The sequence below is a fragment of the Gymnogyps californianus genome, chromosome 5, assembly GCF_018139145.2.
Source record: "Gymnogyps californianus isolate 813 chromosome 5, ASM1813914v2, whole genome shotgun sequence".
NCBI lineage: Eukaryota > Metazoa > Chordata > Aves > Accipitriformes > Cathartidae > Gymnogyps > Gymnogyps californianus.
Window position 1 is genome coordinate 66,396,989 of NC_059475.1, and position 12,439 is coordinate 66,409,427.

Below are 12,439 nucleotides of genomic sequence, written 5' to 3' on the forward strand. Positions count from 1 at the left end.
TTGTTTGACTGGCTCAGTCCCACTGGCTGGTGGCTCACTTTCTCACCATGGTGATGTGTCTGGCAGTATTTTTCAGTATCTTTAGGCAATTCTTGAAGCTTACTTGGCCATACGTGAGAATATATTTCAAAAAGAATAAAAACAAGTTTTGGAGCAAAGCAAGAAAAAAATTGTCAAGCTACAGAGAAAAAATTGCGGTTATAATCCCTCTGTTCGTGGCCTCGAAGGCAGAGTCTGAGAACTGTCAGTGCATTATAGATAACCTTCATTTCTGTGTGTGGCTCCCTGGGATTGTTGTTGCGTAGAGTGTGATTATTCCAGGTAAGTTACTTCTTTTCTATTTGCGAAATTGCTGTTTTAAGAAGATTGTAGGTTATTTTCTCTACGTGAATTAAACAATAGATTCTTATGGGTGTGCGGAGTAGTTAGGAAAAGCACTTAATTGAATGCGATAAAAGTCTAATGAATGTTTGTTGTGCTGGAGTGAATACTGAGGAAAATCCTAGCTGAGTTTTAAACTCTTTTCTTTTCGTAGGGAATGCAGTCGGATTTTTGGTGAAGATGGTCTGACGCTGAAACTCTTTCTTAAAAGGACTGCTCCCTTTTCTATTCTGTGGACTTTGACTAACTACCTGTATTTACTGGCTTTAAAGAAGCTGACAGCCACAGACGTCTCTGCCCTATTCTGTTGTAACAAAGCTTTTGTCTTCTTGCTTTCTTGGATTGTGCTGAAAGACAGGTTCATGGGAGCAAGGGTAATGACATGCCTGATTTTCAACTCTCTCTTGTTTTCATAATTGCCCTTAAATCCATAAGCTATTGTGCTGCCATGGTACTGCTGCATTATGGTATGTATATACCATGAAACCATTTCTCATTTAATTTTATGATGCAAACCTAAGCCTGAAGATCAGTTAGAAATCTCAGACTCCAGAGGTAATTCAATGTGGGAATTTCAAGAAGCTATTACAGCTAAGTGTAATTTGATGAATTAGAATAGGAGGACTTCCAGTTTCATATAAACCTCTTCTGTCTTGGGTTACAGTGCTGAAGTACAGTCAATTAATTTTATTTTAAACTTAGTGATAAATGTTTAGGTTCTAACCAAAGCAATTTTATTCCTTGTTTGGGTAGATAGCTGTTTTCAGTATGTAATGTATTTTTCTTATGCCACCCCATTACTTTTTACATACACATAAACGAATACACATGTGTGCGTGCCAAATATAGTTTAAAAGGGACAGCAACTGTTTTGCATGAAGGTGTATTTTGCACTAAAGTGTTATAGGACTCACTGGCAGTAATATGGACCCTGCAAAAAGAAAAAAAGAACTCGAGCAAAATGATGTGCGCCTGGATCTGGGGGAAAGCAAGCATGTTTCCTGTAATTTTACATAAACAAATCTCCTAATATGCAGCAATTTAAACTGTTGACTGTATACCTTGGCTAAGGGGTAGCTAGGCCTGCTGCCAGTTCCGCTGATGCAGATTCCCCCGCTGAAATGGCTCAAGGCCTAATAGTCGTGTTGGGTACAATCCTGATTGAACTGTCAAGAGCCTTGAACTTCATTAGGAACTGGTTGGGGTCAAGTGTGATACCTGTGACCAGAAGGGGCCACCAGCAGGTGGATCTAAGTTCCATGGAAAGCGTGATTGATCGGGACACTCATCCGAGTGAGTTAGTTTTTTAAAAAATGAGCACAGCAGCTTTTTCAATTCATAGCATGTTAGAAGGGTTCAGAAATGAAAGGAAAAGGCATCCTGTTTCACAGGCATCTGATCTAGCTCGTGGAGCAGCCACCAGCACACTGAACAGAGCACTGTGCTTGGGGTTTGGGAATGGAAGAGGAAATTGTTCAAAGGACAACAGTGCCCCTAATTTCCTGGTGAGACAGGGCTGGCTGGGCAGTTAGTAATGGCAGGGGGCCTGAGCACCTCAAGACGTGTGTGCCATCCCACAAGCGAGCTCTTGGGTAGGGATCTGCCAGGAGGGTTTTGTTGGACTGGCTCAGTGGAGGGTCTGTCCAGACCAGGCAAAGTCGAGGAGGTGAACCTGTGTTTCATAGACCTCAGCCATAGTGCCCTTGAAGGTAAGGACATGGACATTTCATCTTGCAGTGCTAAAGCCAGACACCTCTGTACCTATTTCATATACAACTTAAAATATAGAAGCGTCAGATGAATGTGACCTATCCTCAGCCTGCTGATGACTAACTCAAAGAATAAGCAGGGTTTGAAATCCTCAGTTCTTCTCTACAGAAATTAACAGGAACGGTAACTTCCCTTCTCTGCCCCTTGATTGTCTCGGGTTCCAGCTGAAAAAATAGGAAGTTTTGTACCCTTTAAGCTAGTTTTTGTCTCAAAGCAACCTCTTTCTAGAATTGCAAGCATAGCTCTTGTATTTTCCTAGCCTACTCTCTTAAAGAAACCTAGATGAAAAATAATAAAGCTGTTTTCAGTTATTAGTTATTTTTCAATGACAAAAAAAACGTCGCTATAAATACGCGTTAGTATTAATGCTGTAAACACCATGAGGTTTGCACAAGAAAAACCTGGCAGAAAAAGTGAGCAGCAAATTCTGCACATAAAAGAAACTGTTTTTTGCTGCTAACTGGCAGATTCTGGATGCACATTGCTGGAAAGGTAATTAGCAGCATTTTCCTGCCAGAATAACACTTAATGATGTTAATAACCACGCAGGAGAGTGTTTGAGAACTAAAATACGACAAAGCAGCACGGACCCAGCCTTTTGTGCTTTGAATGCCTCTACTGCTTTCACTCCCCAGCCTCTCAGAGAGCAAGTGTAATTAGGTTATTTGGACAGTAAGGAGACAAAAAGAAATTAGGGCTTAATCATATACTCTGAGCCAGTGTTTTTGCAAAAGCACTCAGCACTCAGGAGCACAGCCAGTTTTTCAAAGGAGCTCAGCTCCTAGCAGCTCTTTCAGAGCTTCAGAGCCATCGGGCACGTCTGCGGCGCATCGGAGGTGGGGATGCAGCTGGCGCCCGCATACCCAAGACAGCTTTCATCTGCCTGGGCTTGAGAACCAGCAGCCGTCAAGGCTCAGCGGCTCTGCAGCAGATTTCCAGCATCGCCACCTCCCTGCCCGCCTGATGTTGCTGCAGGCAGTCTCCGAACTGCCCGCAGACGCCCACGGGTGCGTGGGAGCCGCACGGCCAGCTGCCTGACAGCTCTCCGATCCCCCGGCTGCGTGCCGGCACACCGCTCCCGCACACCCGGAAAGTCGGCCAGGCTGGGGGGCTGGATTTTCAGATGGGCTGTCTAAAGACAAACCTGTCTTGATGGCCACCTTATGGTACGGCATAGTCTTGCCCGTGGAAGCGTTGACTAGTTGCAGAAGGGCTGCCGGGGGCTGTACGTAAAGGTTCGGCTGCCCTGGCTGCGTTTGAGCTATCCGGAGCGTGTGTTCTGCAGTGAGAGCCACGTGCCCTCAGCGGTGATGCTGTAGCGTGGGAAGAAGCTTGCGCCCAACCCGAGAGAGAAAAACACCAGCTGGAGAAAGAGTATTCATATGGGAAGGACATATGCAGCAATGACTATGTAGCTATTTACCTATAGAAGTAGTGCAGGTAGACCTTAGGTACCTTGAAGTACCTACTGCCCTGCACAAGGAAACATAGCACAATCCCTGCCTGCACCATAATCTTCTTTGCTTGGACACTTCTGAATATCTCACAAATTAATAATGTACCCATGTTACACTGGGACTTCTGGAAGTCCAGACAGCTTTGGCTCAGAGCAAGCACAAATATTTAAAAGACTTCACATATTTGAGTAGTCCTCTTGGCTTGTGTTGCTTAGATTTAGCCACGTGCTTAAATGTTTGCATGTTTGAGCCCTTGGTTGTGTTTCATCTGTGAAGTTGAATTAATGCTTATTAGGTAGGTACAGAGTGGTTTGGGGACTTTTTCCCCCCCAAAAAAGGTTGACTCTAGCCTGGAGACAGGTTTCTTTACTACAGCACCTTGTTTTCTGCTGTGCTCCACATAGGAAAAAAATGTTCCCGAGTAAAATGTTGGTTGGCCTTGCTCTCTTCCCGGGGAGGGGCATGGGGAAAAGAGACAGGCTAATTTCATTCTTTACCTGGGAGGCTCCAAAAGAAAGTTGCTACCCTCTTCCATTAATTAAAAGCCTTGTTTAATGAGCTGTCAGCTACAACAACTAGCTTTGCTTCACTGTGACCTTGCTGCTTCTTGTCAGCTTACAGAAGCCTGCAGGATGTGCTCTCAGGTTTCTAAAGCAAACACATGACAATTGCTAGGCAGAGGTCAACTGTGCTAATGCAGTGGTGTATAATTTGCAGGAAGAGCTTTGAACATGAAACTTGAATAATGTTCTTGCTGTTTTCTAGTGTCAGGTCTTATTTTTCTAATGTCTCATGAGATGATGCTCCTTATATGTCCATCATTTTAGTCGTTTCAGGAAAAAAAGTGCTTGGCTTTCTAAATATTTCTAAATTAGGAAACCGTCTCTCTAAATTTCGTGTAGTCAGACTAGGAAGATGTTTTTCCCAATAGGAAGAATCTCCCATTGAGAATGATGAATCTACTCATTTCCACTAACACAAGGAAAGGACTCACTTGCTGGGTCTGAGCAGTGAGTTCACTAAGAGTTAAATGTCGATCCTTTCCCTTGGAAGGAGGGGATAACTACATTGGACTTTTCTGTTTTGCCTTGTGGGAGACATTGCGTGAAATATTACAGCTGAAATATTCCAGCTGACAGCTGAAGTGCTACATCTGAATTTATGTGCAAGGCAAGGTGTATAGTGCAGCCTGAGATGAAACCAGCCAGGCAGTGTAGCAGGGCAAGGGGGGGCTTCTGGAAACTGATAGGAGGGGCCATGCTGATGTCTGAGAGGTCCTGGGTGTAATTCTGCATTGCTTCAAGGCTGGACTTTTGTGGTATTTATATCTTCTTTTGTGGTATTTGATAAGTTGTAAGGAGAACAGCAGTATTACACAATTATATTACTAACGAACTACTCACTAAACCAAAGGTAGGAGGGAGAAGCTCTGTAGGGACCGTTCCCGCTAAACGGGACTGAAACTCATTTTCTTCTAAGAGAATTTAACTGTGTTTTGCTCACAGGTCCTTGTATAGATGTAAGCTGAGGGATCAAGATACAGCATTGCTGTATCTTGTGTGATGGTATGTGTGTCCTGTGCTAGATGTGCCCTGACTTTTCAGCAGGATGAATAGCAGAGGGTGATGTCTTCCAGCACCCCAACTCACTTCAGGAGTGAAGGCCAGATTCCCATTTAGGCACTGGAAAATGCAACGTCCTCCCCATCCCCCTCAGCAGCTCACCAGTGAGAGCCCTAAGTCCAGAGATAGCAGTCTTGGATCCATGTCCCTCCTCTGGATAAAGGGACTCAAGCCCTCCTCCTGGGATGGCCTGACTGCTGGGATGTGTTATTCTGGGCAGGAGGGAGGGAAGCCGTCTGGTCCCTTCTTGCTAAAGCCCTTCCAGACCTCATCGAACCATTGCATTACACCTGAGAGACTGTGAGTACACATGTGACTCCAGCCCTTGTCATTAAGTTGGGGGACCTGGATTTCAAGTGCCATTTCATGGTGAATTTGGAGGTATTAACGGTATCTGCAGGTTTAGGTGACAGCTAGGCAGCTTTGTTGAGCTGGAGCTTGGAGCTTGGATGTTTTAAATAGAAGTAAGGTGGGATATAGACATGCACTGTGGTTTGTGACTCTGCCTTCAGCACTGCAACTGCAACGCAAGGGGGGTACCTGTGTGCCTCAGTTACTGGTAAAATAGGGCTAATGGTGAGAGGGAAGTACTTAAAGCTGCACCCAGGAGATGAGTTCCTCAGTGAAGATGTTGGCATAGATACCTATGGGATTTAGGAGCACTAACGTTTTTACCTGTAGTCTCAGAGATTGGCTCCGCCTTGGGAGTTGATTCTTGGTTCCCCATAGTCCCCCATGTGTGGACACCTTTATCTGAGTCAGGCATGTGTCCCTATCCCGTGTGTCCCTTGCAACATGGTTTTGCTCTACTGACTGGCTCTGTTGAAATTATTTTGTGGGGTTTTTGTGCTTATTGCCTCAGTCTGGCTCACATCTGCTTGGTATGAGTGTCAGTGGGTTTTCTGGGACTCTTGGTAAAACTGTGTGAGATCTGAAAGTCAGCCTTCTCTGCAGAAGGGCACATGATTTGATCAAGATGCCTTTAAAGTCTGTGGCGTGAAGCATGTAACGCTTAGGTTTGTCTAGTAGTAAATATTTCTTAAATGAAGTTTAATGAGGTTTTCCAGGAAGCAAGTGTCCATCTCGCGTTGGTGTTGGGTCAGGAGTTGTACCAGAGCTGCAGGAGCAAGAAGGTAAAAAGCCCTGCCTGGCTCAGCAGTTGAGTTTGGGAGCCAGTCGGTATGGCAGAGTTTGTAGAGGTTAGTGCTGTCAAGGTGAACCACATTAGTGTCTTCCTTTGTATGAATGGAGAGAGCCTGCCTTGCCTATCCACTGTGGAGTTCTGTGATTCAATGGATATCTGGGAATAGAAAACAGGGTCTGAACCTTAAATGTTGCTGGTGATTCTGTAACAGCCAGCTTTGGGTATTGGCATTTGTGCATCTTCTGCTCTACACCCAGCTCTAATACACAAACAACCTTTTTTATAATGATAACATGTTCAATGTCATACTAGTATTTTTTTTTTAAATCTCTGTTAAAAAAACTGTCTTTCAGAAATAGAGCTGTGACTTTCCACAGGTCTGAGGAAACATGTTTTCCTCTGCAGTCCATGGAAGCTAGGTATTCGGTGTCTTTGGAGTTCAGACTCCGTATTTACCTGCTGAGGGCAATTAGGTAGAGGGGGAGTTTTTCAAAGAAGAAAACATGTCGGGATCCCTACCACTTCCTTGAGGTCCTTGGAGTCAAGACCCAGGATTTCAGATACGGTGTAGTTAATTATTTCTGTTCTTTTTCTTTGAAGCTCCTTAGAAGCTCTGTCTGGGATTTTCAAGTGAGGCCAAAAACCTAAGTACAAAGGTAAAGGCTTCATAAAGAAATTCGGTCGTGTCTGTCCAAGAAAGCTGACAGGGCTGTTACAAAATACTGTGCACAGCTGGAGCAGCCTGGAAGAGCTCCCAGTAGTACACTGGTATTCCGCAATACAGGGGTCATTCTGGAGTGATGTCCAGGAAGGTCAGCCATCTAAACGTCTGCATTTCAAGTCAAATTGGTGGCGTTGCTAAATATTTCTCTTGTTGTATAGTAGAGCATAATGTCTTAAAAGTTCTTGATCTTGGAGTCATATCTCCAAAGTGGATGTTTAGCTTATAAAATACTTAATGACGGATGTTCTGTCAGTAGGTCCCAGGAGAATTTGCAATGCTATAGATCCATATCGCTCTCAGTGCATACACTTTCATTATGTTTTACATCTCTCACAACCGTACATAATTTTCCCTATTTAAGGGAAAGCAAGAAAGCTTCAAGTCAGAGAAAGTAGCTAGTGACACTCATTAAAACCCCACACAGTGATAATCTCTTTCCGTGTAATGAAATTGCACTGAGCTTTACGTTGCTTTGCTTTGTCTGTGCAGATAGTTGCAGCAATAATGGCAATCACAGGAATCGTAATGATGGCATATGCAGATGGTTTCCAGGGTGATTCAATTATCGGGGTAGCATATGCTGTTGGATCAGCCTCTACATCTGCATTGTATAAGGTAGGTCATAACTGTTTATTAGTATTCTTATATTCTTTAACATTGGAGGTTAAAAATGCACGAGTACAAAACGAATCACTGTAAAATAAATGTTTTACTTTATTCATCCCTCCTGCATCATTCATATTGTGACCAGGCGATGTCACGATGTCAGGAAGTCTACTATGAGGGTAATTAGTTGTTAGCTGCCAAATGTTCAGAATGACTTTGCTTTATGAGCCTTTGATGAAATCTCCATTACCATGCTGCAAGGAGTTCAGGATCACGTTTTAATCATTTCCTGCCACCGCGGTTTATTGACACTATTTCGAAAGGGCTTGCCATATGCAGCAGGGAGGAGAGCCTGCATGTGGGTAGTGCCGCTTTCCCTGAGCGGGGACGGACGGCTCATCCCTGGTCTGCACTGCAGCTCTCTTGCGTATTCTGCGCATGTGCTGGGCTTGGAGCCCGTGTGTGTGCATGAGAGACACGCAGGGCTTTGCCCCCTGCTTGAAAGTAGTGACTGCTCTTGAAGGTGAGGGATGAAGAAGGCAGGGACGTGTCTGAGTTAGAAACAGGTTGGGCTAAAGGTGGCTGTATTTATTGTCAGCTCGGGGAGGGTGAAGTACGTGTAAAGAGGAGCAGAAGTTTGGAGTTAGTTGTAGTGGGATGAGAAGTTGCCTCCCAGCTTTAGACTTTGGTTGTCTTGCTAATAAATTTGTTGTGACCCTTCATAAGTCACTCAAAGTGCATGAATTTAGGCTCATGTAGGACAAATCCTCCATGAGGCTTGTGCTGCCTGTGAATCTGAAGTGCGTCCCTCCGGGCTAGGCTTTCCTCTCAGAGCAGGTTCATGCTGTGGAAGTCACTGGAGTCCCCTCACAAATCCTAACAGTGCCAAGCACAGCCCAAACCCTGTAACTTCGTTGCATGAATGGTGGTGTCCTTGCGTTCTTAGTTACACTTGCTCCTCATGGCATTTTGTATTAAGCTTTGTTATACAGATTCAGCCAGTCCCATGGTAATAACGTGGTATCCCCCTCTGTGCTAAAACACAGGCAAGGGCAGAAATCGGACCAAAGCTCCCCTTGCAAAACTCTTTTGTAGGAAAGGGCCGGGTTGTGGCGTGCTGTCCTCGTCAGGGCTGTCCTGTACCTCACTCTCTCCGAGGGAGTGGAGACTCTGTGCAGGAGAACTTTGCTTCCCATGACAGGCATGAAGTCTAAAACACTCTTCCTTCCTCTCCTTTGCAGGTTTTGTTCAAAATGTTTCTTGGAAGTGCAAACTTCGGGGAAGCGGCTCATTTTGTTTCTACCCTGGGCTTCTTCAATTTAATTTTCATCTCTGTTACCCCGATCATACTGTATTTTACAAAAGTGGAGTACTGGTCCCCCTTCTCCGCTGTGCCGTGGGGTTACCTGTGTGGTGTAGCCAGCCTCTGGTTAGGTACGTGGTAAAAAAATGTACTCATTTTTCTAGCTCTTCTCCCTCCCCCCCACACCGCCCCAATACAAAAATAGCCTCAGGCACAAACAATTCCTCACCCCGCTGCCTTAAGCAGCAGAGCTCTCTCACAGATTAAATCTGATCCCAGTGCAAACAGGTACTGCTTGAGAAATGATTTGTATTTTTCATAAGAAGCCTTAATACTAATATTAATAGCAGAGAATAATCATGAAGCAGTCATACTAATTGTCCACTTTTCATCTTTGCATTCCTACCGTAGTTTCATTGGTATTTCTCTGTCTCTGGCACAGCTTGGTTGCTATAAATCCAATTTCAAAGGGCTGCGTGTACCCAGACAATTCCTGGCATGCTCTGTGGGGGGGGGGGGGTGCACTGACACACTGACATGGGGACCCACAGCGCTGGGGCACCTTTCTGTGGGTGCTGCAGGGCTGTGGGCAGAGCTCGCACAGCTTTGTGTTAGCCTGCAAAGGCTGGTGCTGTTTCATTGCCTGCGGTCTTCACCTCCCCTCCGCCCTTCCACAACGCTCCCTCTTTCAGAGCCACAATTGCTATCCTCTAGCCAGGCAGAATATCTGTTGGATTCAGCCCAGGGGCGTTTTAATTTCCAGATATAACAACATCCTTTCCTTTAGTAAAGTCTCTATTATTTCATAATTGAAGAGGTTTTTGTCTCTACTACAAGTATATTAAATGGAAACAGAGAGGCTGTCATTGCCCGCTATGTAGCCCATCCACGCTGCCATCCTGAGACATGGTCAGGCTGACAGCTGAGGTGCTGTGAGCACCTTGAAACTGTTCTAACCAGAATTGCAGCTGCTCTGTGAGCACCTAAGGGACAAAAAGTAGGGATAGTTTATCACCCAGCAATCTACCCAAGTGTATAATCCCAACCACGAGGGAACAACCTTGTGGAGCAGACAAATTTGCTCCTTTTACGTAGGGGACTCGGCAGCAGGACTGGGTGGTGGGTGATCGGGGGGGGTGAGCTGGGGTCCTGCCACAGCACACAGCACCAGACCCTGGCTGCGAGAGCTGGAAGAGCACTCTAGGGAATGGTATAAAAGGGAAATTTTTGCAGTTTGCTTTTGAACTCTGAAGGAAGTTGGAGCTGGCTGGGAATGCTGTCATGTAAAAAAAAACAACCCCAAACCAGAAATTAAAGGTGTTGAACATTTGTGCTTCTGTCAGCTTTCATTTGGCTTCAACATGGCAGCAAGACCATGGTCTCACTCCAGTCTGCTTAGTTCACAGTTAACTTCATCGGCTAATTGTATTTAGTGTCCGTTAGAGTGTGAGTTCCTGCTGCTATCACCTTTGGTGTGTGGTCCAGCTGGAGGGGTGTGGGGCCTTTCATCAGTGAAATGTCCTACTAAGACAAGGACAACACAGCCTTGGCCAAGAGGGGAAGCTGGAATCACCATACTTCTGGTAGGAGGAGAAATGATGGCTTATGGCAGCAAAACTACGTTGTTGGTATCTGATTAAAGCTTGGACAAAGCTGTGAAATAGGAGTGTGATAACCTTGGTGTTACAGTTTGTGAAAGGACGTACAGCCCGCCCTCTTCTCCCATGCAGAACTTCCCCTCATTTCACACTCATATATAAAAAAATAAAAATCAATCACTTTGTGACAACTGCATCATTGTGGTGTGCATACTGAGCATATATCATACTTGTAGGGTCAAGGTGGAGGAGAAAAGTCTCACTCTAGTGTTTTTCCCCATAATCATGTATTATTCTCTCTGTTTTTCCCTAGCTTTCAATATTCTGGTTAACGTCGGTGTTGTGCTTACATACCCCATTCTGATCTCTATCGGCACAGTGCTCAGTGTCCCTGGAAATGCAGGTACAAGTACCATGGTTGTTGGTGGAAAAGTAAGCACACGGGCATGCTGACAGCAGAAGCAGTTTGCTGTCTAAATAGTCAAAATCTGTTGTCACGTATTTCAAAAGCAGTTCAGTCTCCTTCGGCTTCCACGGCTGCTCCTGGTGATGGTGGGTGATTCAGTTGGTGAAAGCCTTCTTTTTTTTGTCTTGCCTCCTTTCTCTGGGAGAGACGGGATGTGTCCGTACCACGCAGAGGAGAGGGCAGGCTGATCCCCAGCCAGCAGCCCAGAGCTGCTGCTTGCTGCTGAGACGTGGCGGGGTCAGCGTGCTGCTGCTGTGGCTCAGCACCGTGCTGGTGACTTGCCATGCAGCAGCAGGGCAGGGTGTATACGTGGAAGTTTACTCCAGTGTCCTATCTTGTTGAATAGCGTCTGTCTCTGCTCTTCCAGTCTCCTCCTCCACCCTCTTAGCCTTGCCACTCCAGGTATTCGAGCATGTTTTCAAAGAAACATCTATTTTTAGGGGAATGCAGGTCAGAGCTGCGAAACAGTCAGTACCTGTAAGAGGCTGCTGAAGGGCTCAGATGTGCTGTTGTTGCTGGTTGTGGAGTTGGGAGGCTGGGCCTGGAGGCATCGACTCCAGCTTTCTGACCTGCATGCTGCTCTCCCCCCCCATCACTGGTCCATGGAGCCCAAGGAAGCATTATGCTGATGCAACCTGCTGTAGATAAAGAGTTACCATAAAGTACCTTCACCCTCGGAGCAGAAATGGAAACCTTGAGGCTAGACTGGCCCTATAAGGCTTCCTCAGAGCCTGCATGAAGGCAGTAAGGCATGGAGGAGACGTGGCACTTCCAATACTACGCTGTCAGGTCAAAGCCGTTCTCTGAACTCGGGGAGCTGGTCACTCTAGAAGATTGAGAGCGACAGGGCCGGTATCACAGCCAGAGTGCAACGTGCACGTTACAGAGATGTGCCAGGCTGGTCTGATGCTGTAGTTCATCCTGCTGCAGTTTTGATGGCATTGTTGTTTCTCCTTCACAGCCGTGGATCTGTTGAAGCACAAAATGATCTTCAGTGTAGTGAGGTTGGGAGCCACCATCATCATTTGCATTGGGTTTCTGCTGATGCTCCTCCCTGAGGAATGGGATGAAATAACCCTGAGGTTCATCAACAGCTTGAAAGAGAAGAAAAGTGAGGATCATGCCGACGACATCACAGACTCCAGCGTACACACGAGAAGCAGAAGTAGAGCTAATGGGACAGTGTCTATACCACTAGCTTAGGGCTGGTGGACTTCAACTGCACGCAGATGTATATTCTGTGAATATAGCTTAAATTTCCTCACTACTTGTATGCTTAAAAATGACATTTACTCTGAACTGGGGATGAACTGTAAGATAAGAGAAAGACATCTATAGTAAATGTTTACATTTATACACTTATCAAGG

At 45.5% G+C, this 12,439-nt stretch overlaps 1 protein-coding gene across 4 annotated transcripts in view; it reads left to right on the top strand.

Moving 5' to 3' along the window:
* The window catches only part of SLC35F4 (solute carrier family 35 member F4), a 130,525-nt gene extending 118,086 nt beyond the window's left edge, over positions 1-12,439 (top strand). For 3 of the 4 annotated variants that reach the window (XM_050898524.1, XM_050898525.1, XM_050898526.1), the window contains exons 4-8: positions 536-755; positions 7,588-7,713; positions 8,946-9,138; positions 10,919-11,008; positions 12,033-12,439. In XM_050898524.1, the coding sequence (XP_050754481.1) occupies positions 536-755; positions 7,588-7,713; positions 8,946-9,138; positions 10,919-11,008; positions 12,033-12,274 (871 nt within the window). In that variant the 3' untranslated portion in view covers positions 12,275-12,439. The remainder of the gene's footprint in view (positions 1-535; positions 756-7,587; positions 7,714-8,945; positions 9,139-10,918; positions 11,009-12,032) is intronic. The other variant, XM_050898528.1, reaches the window with a different exon arrangement.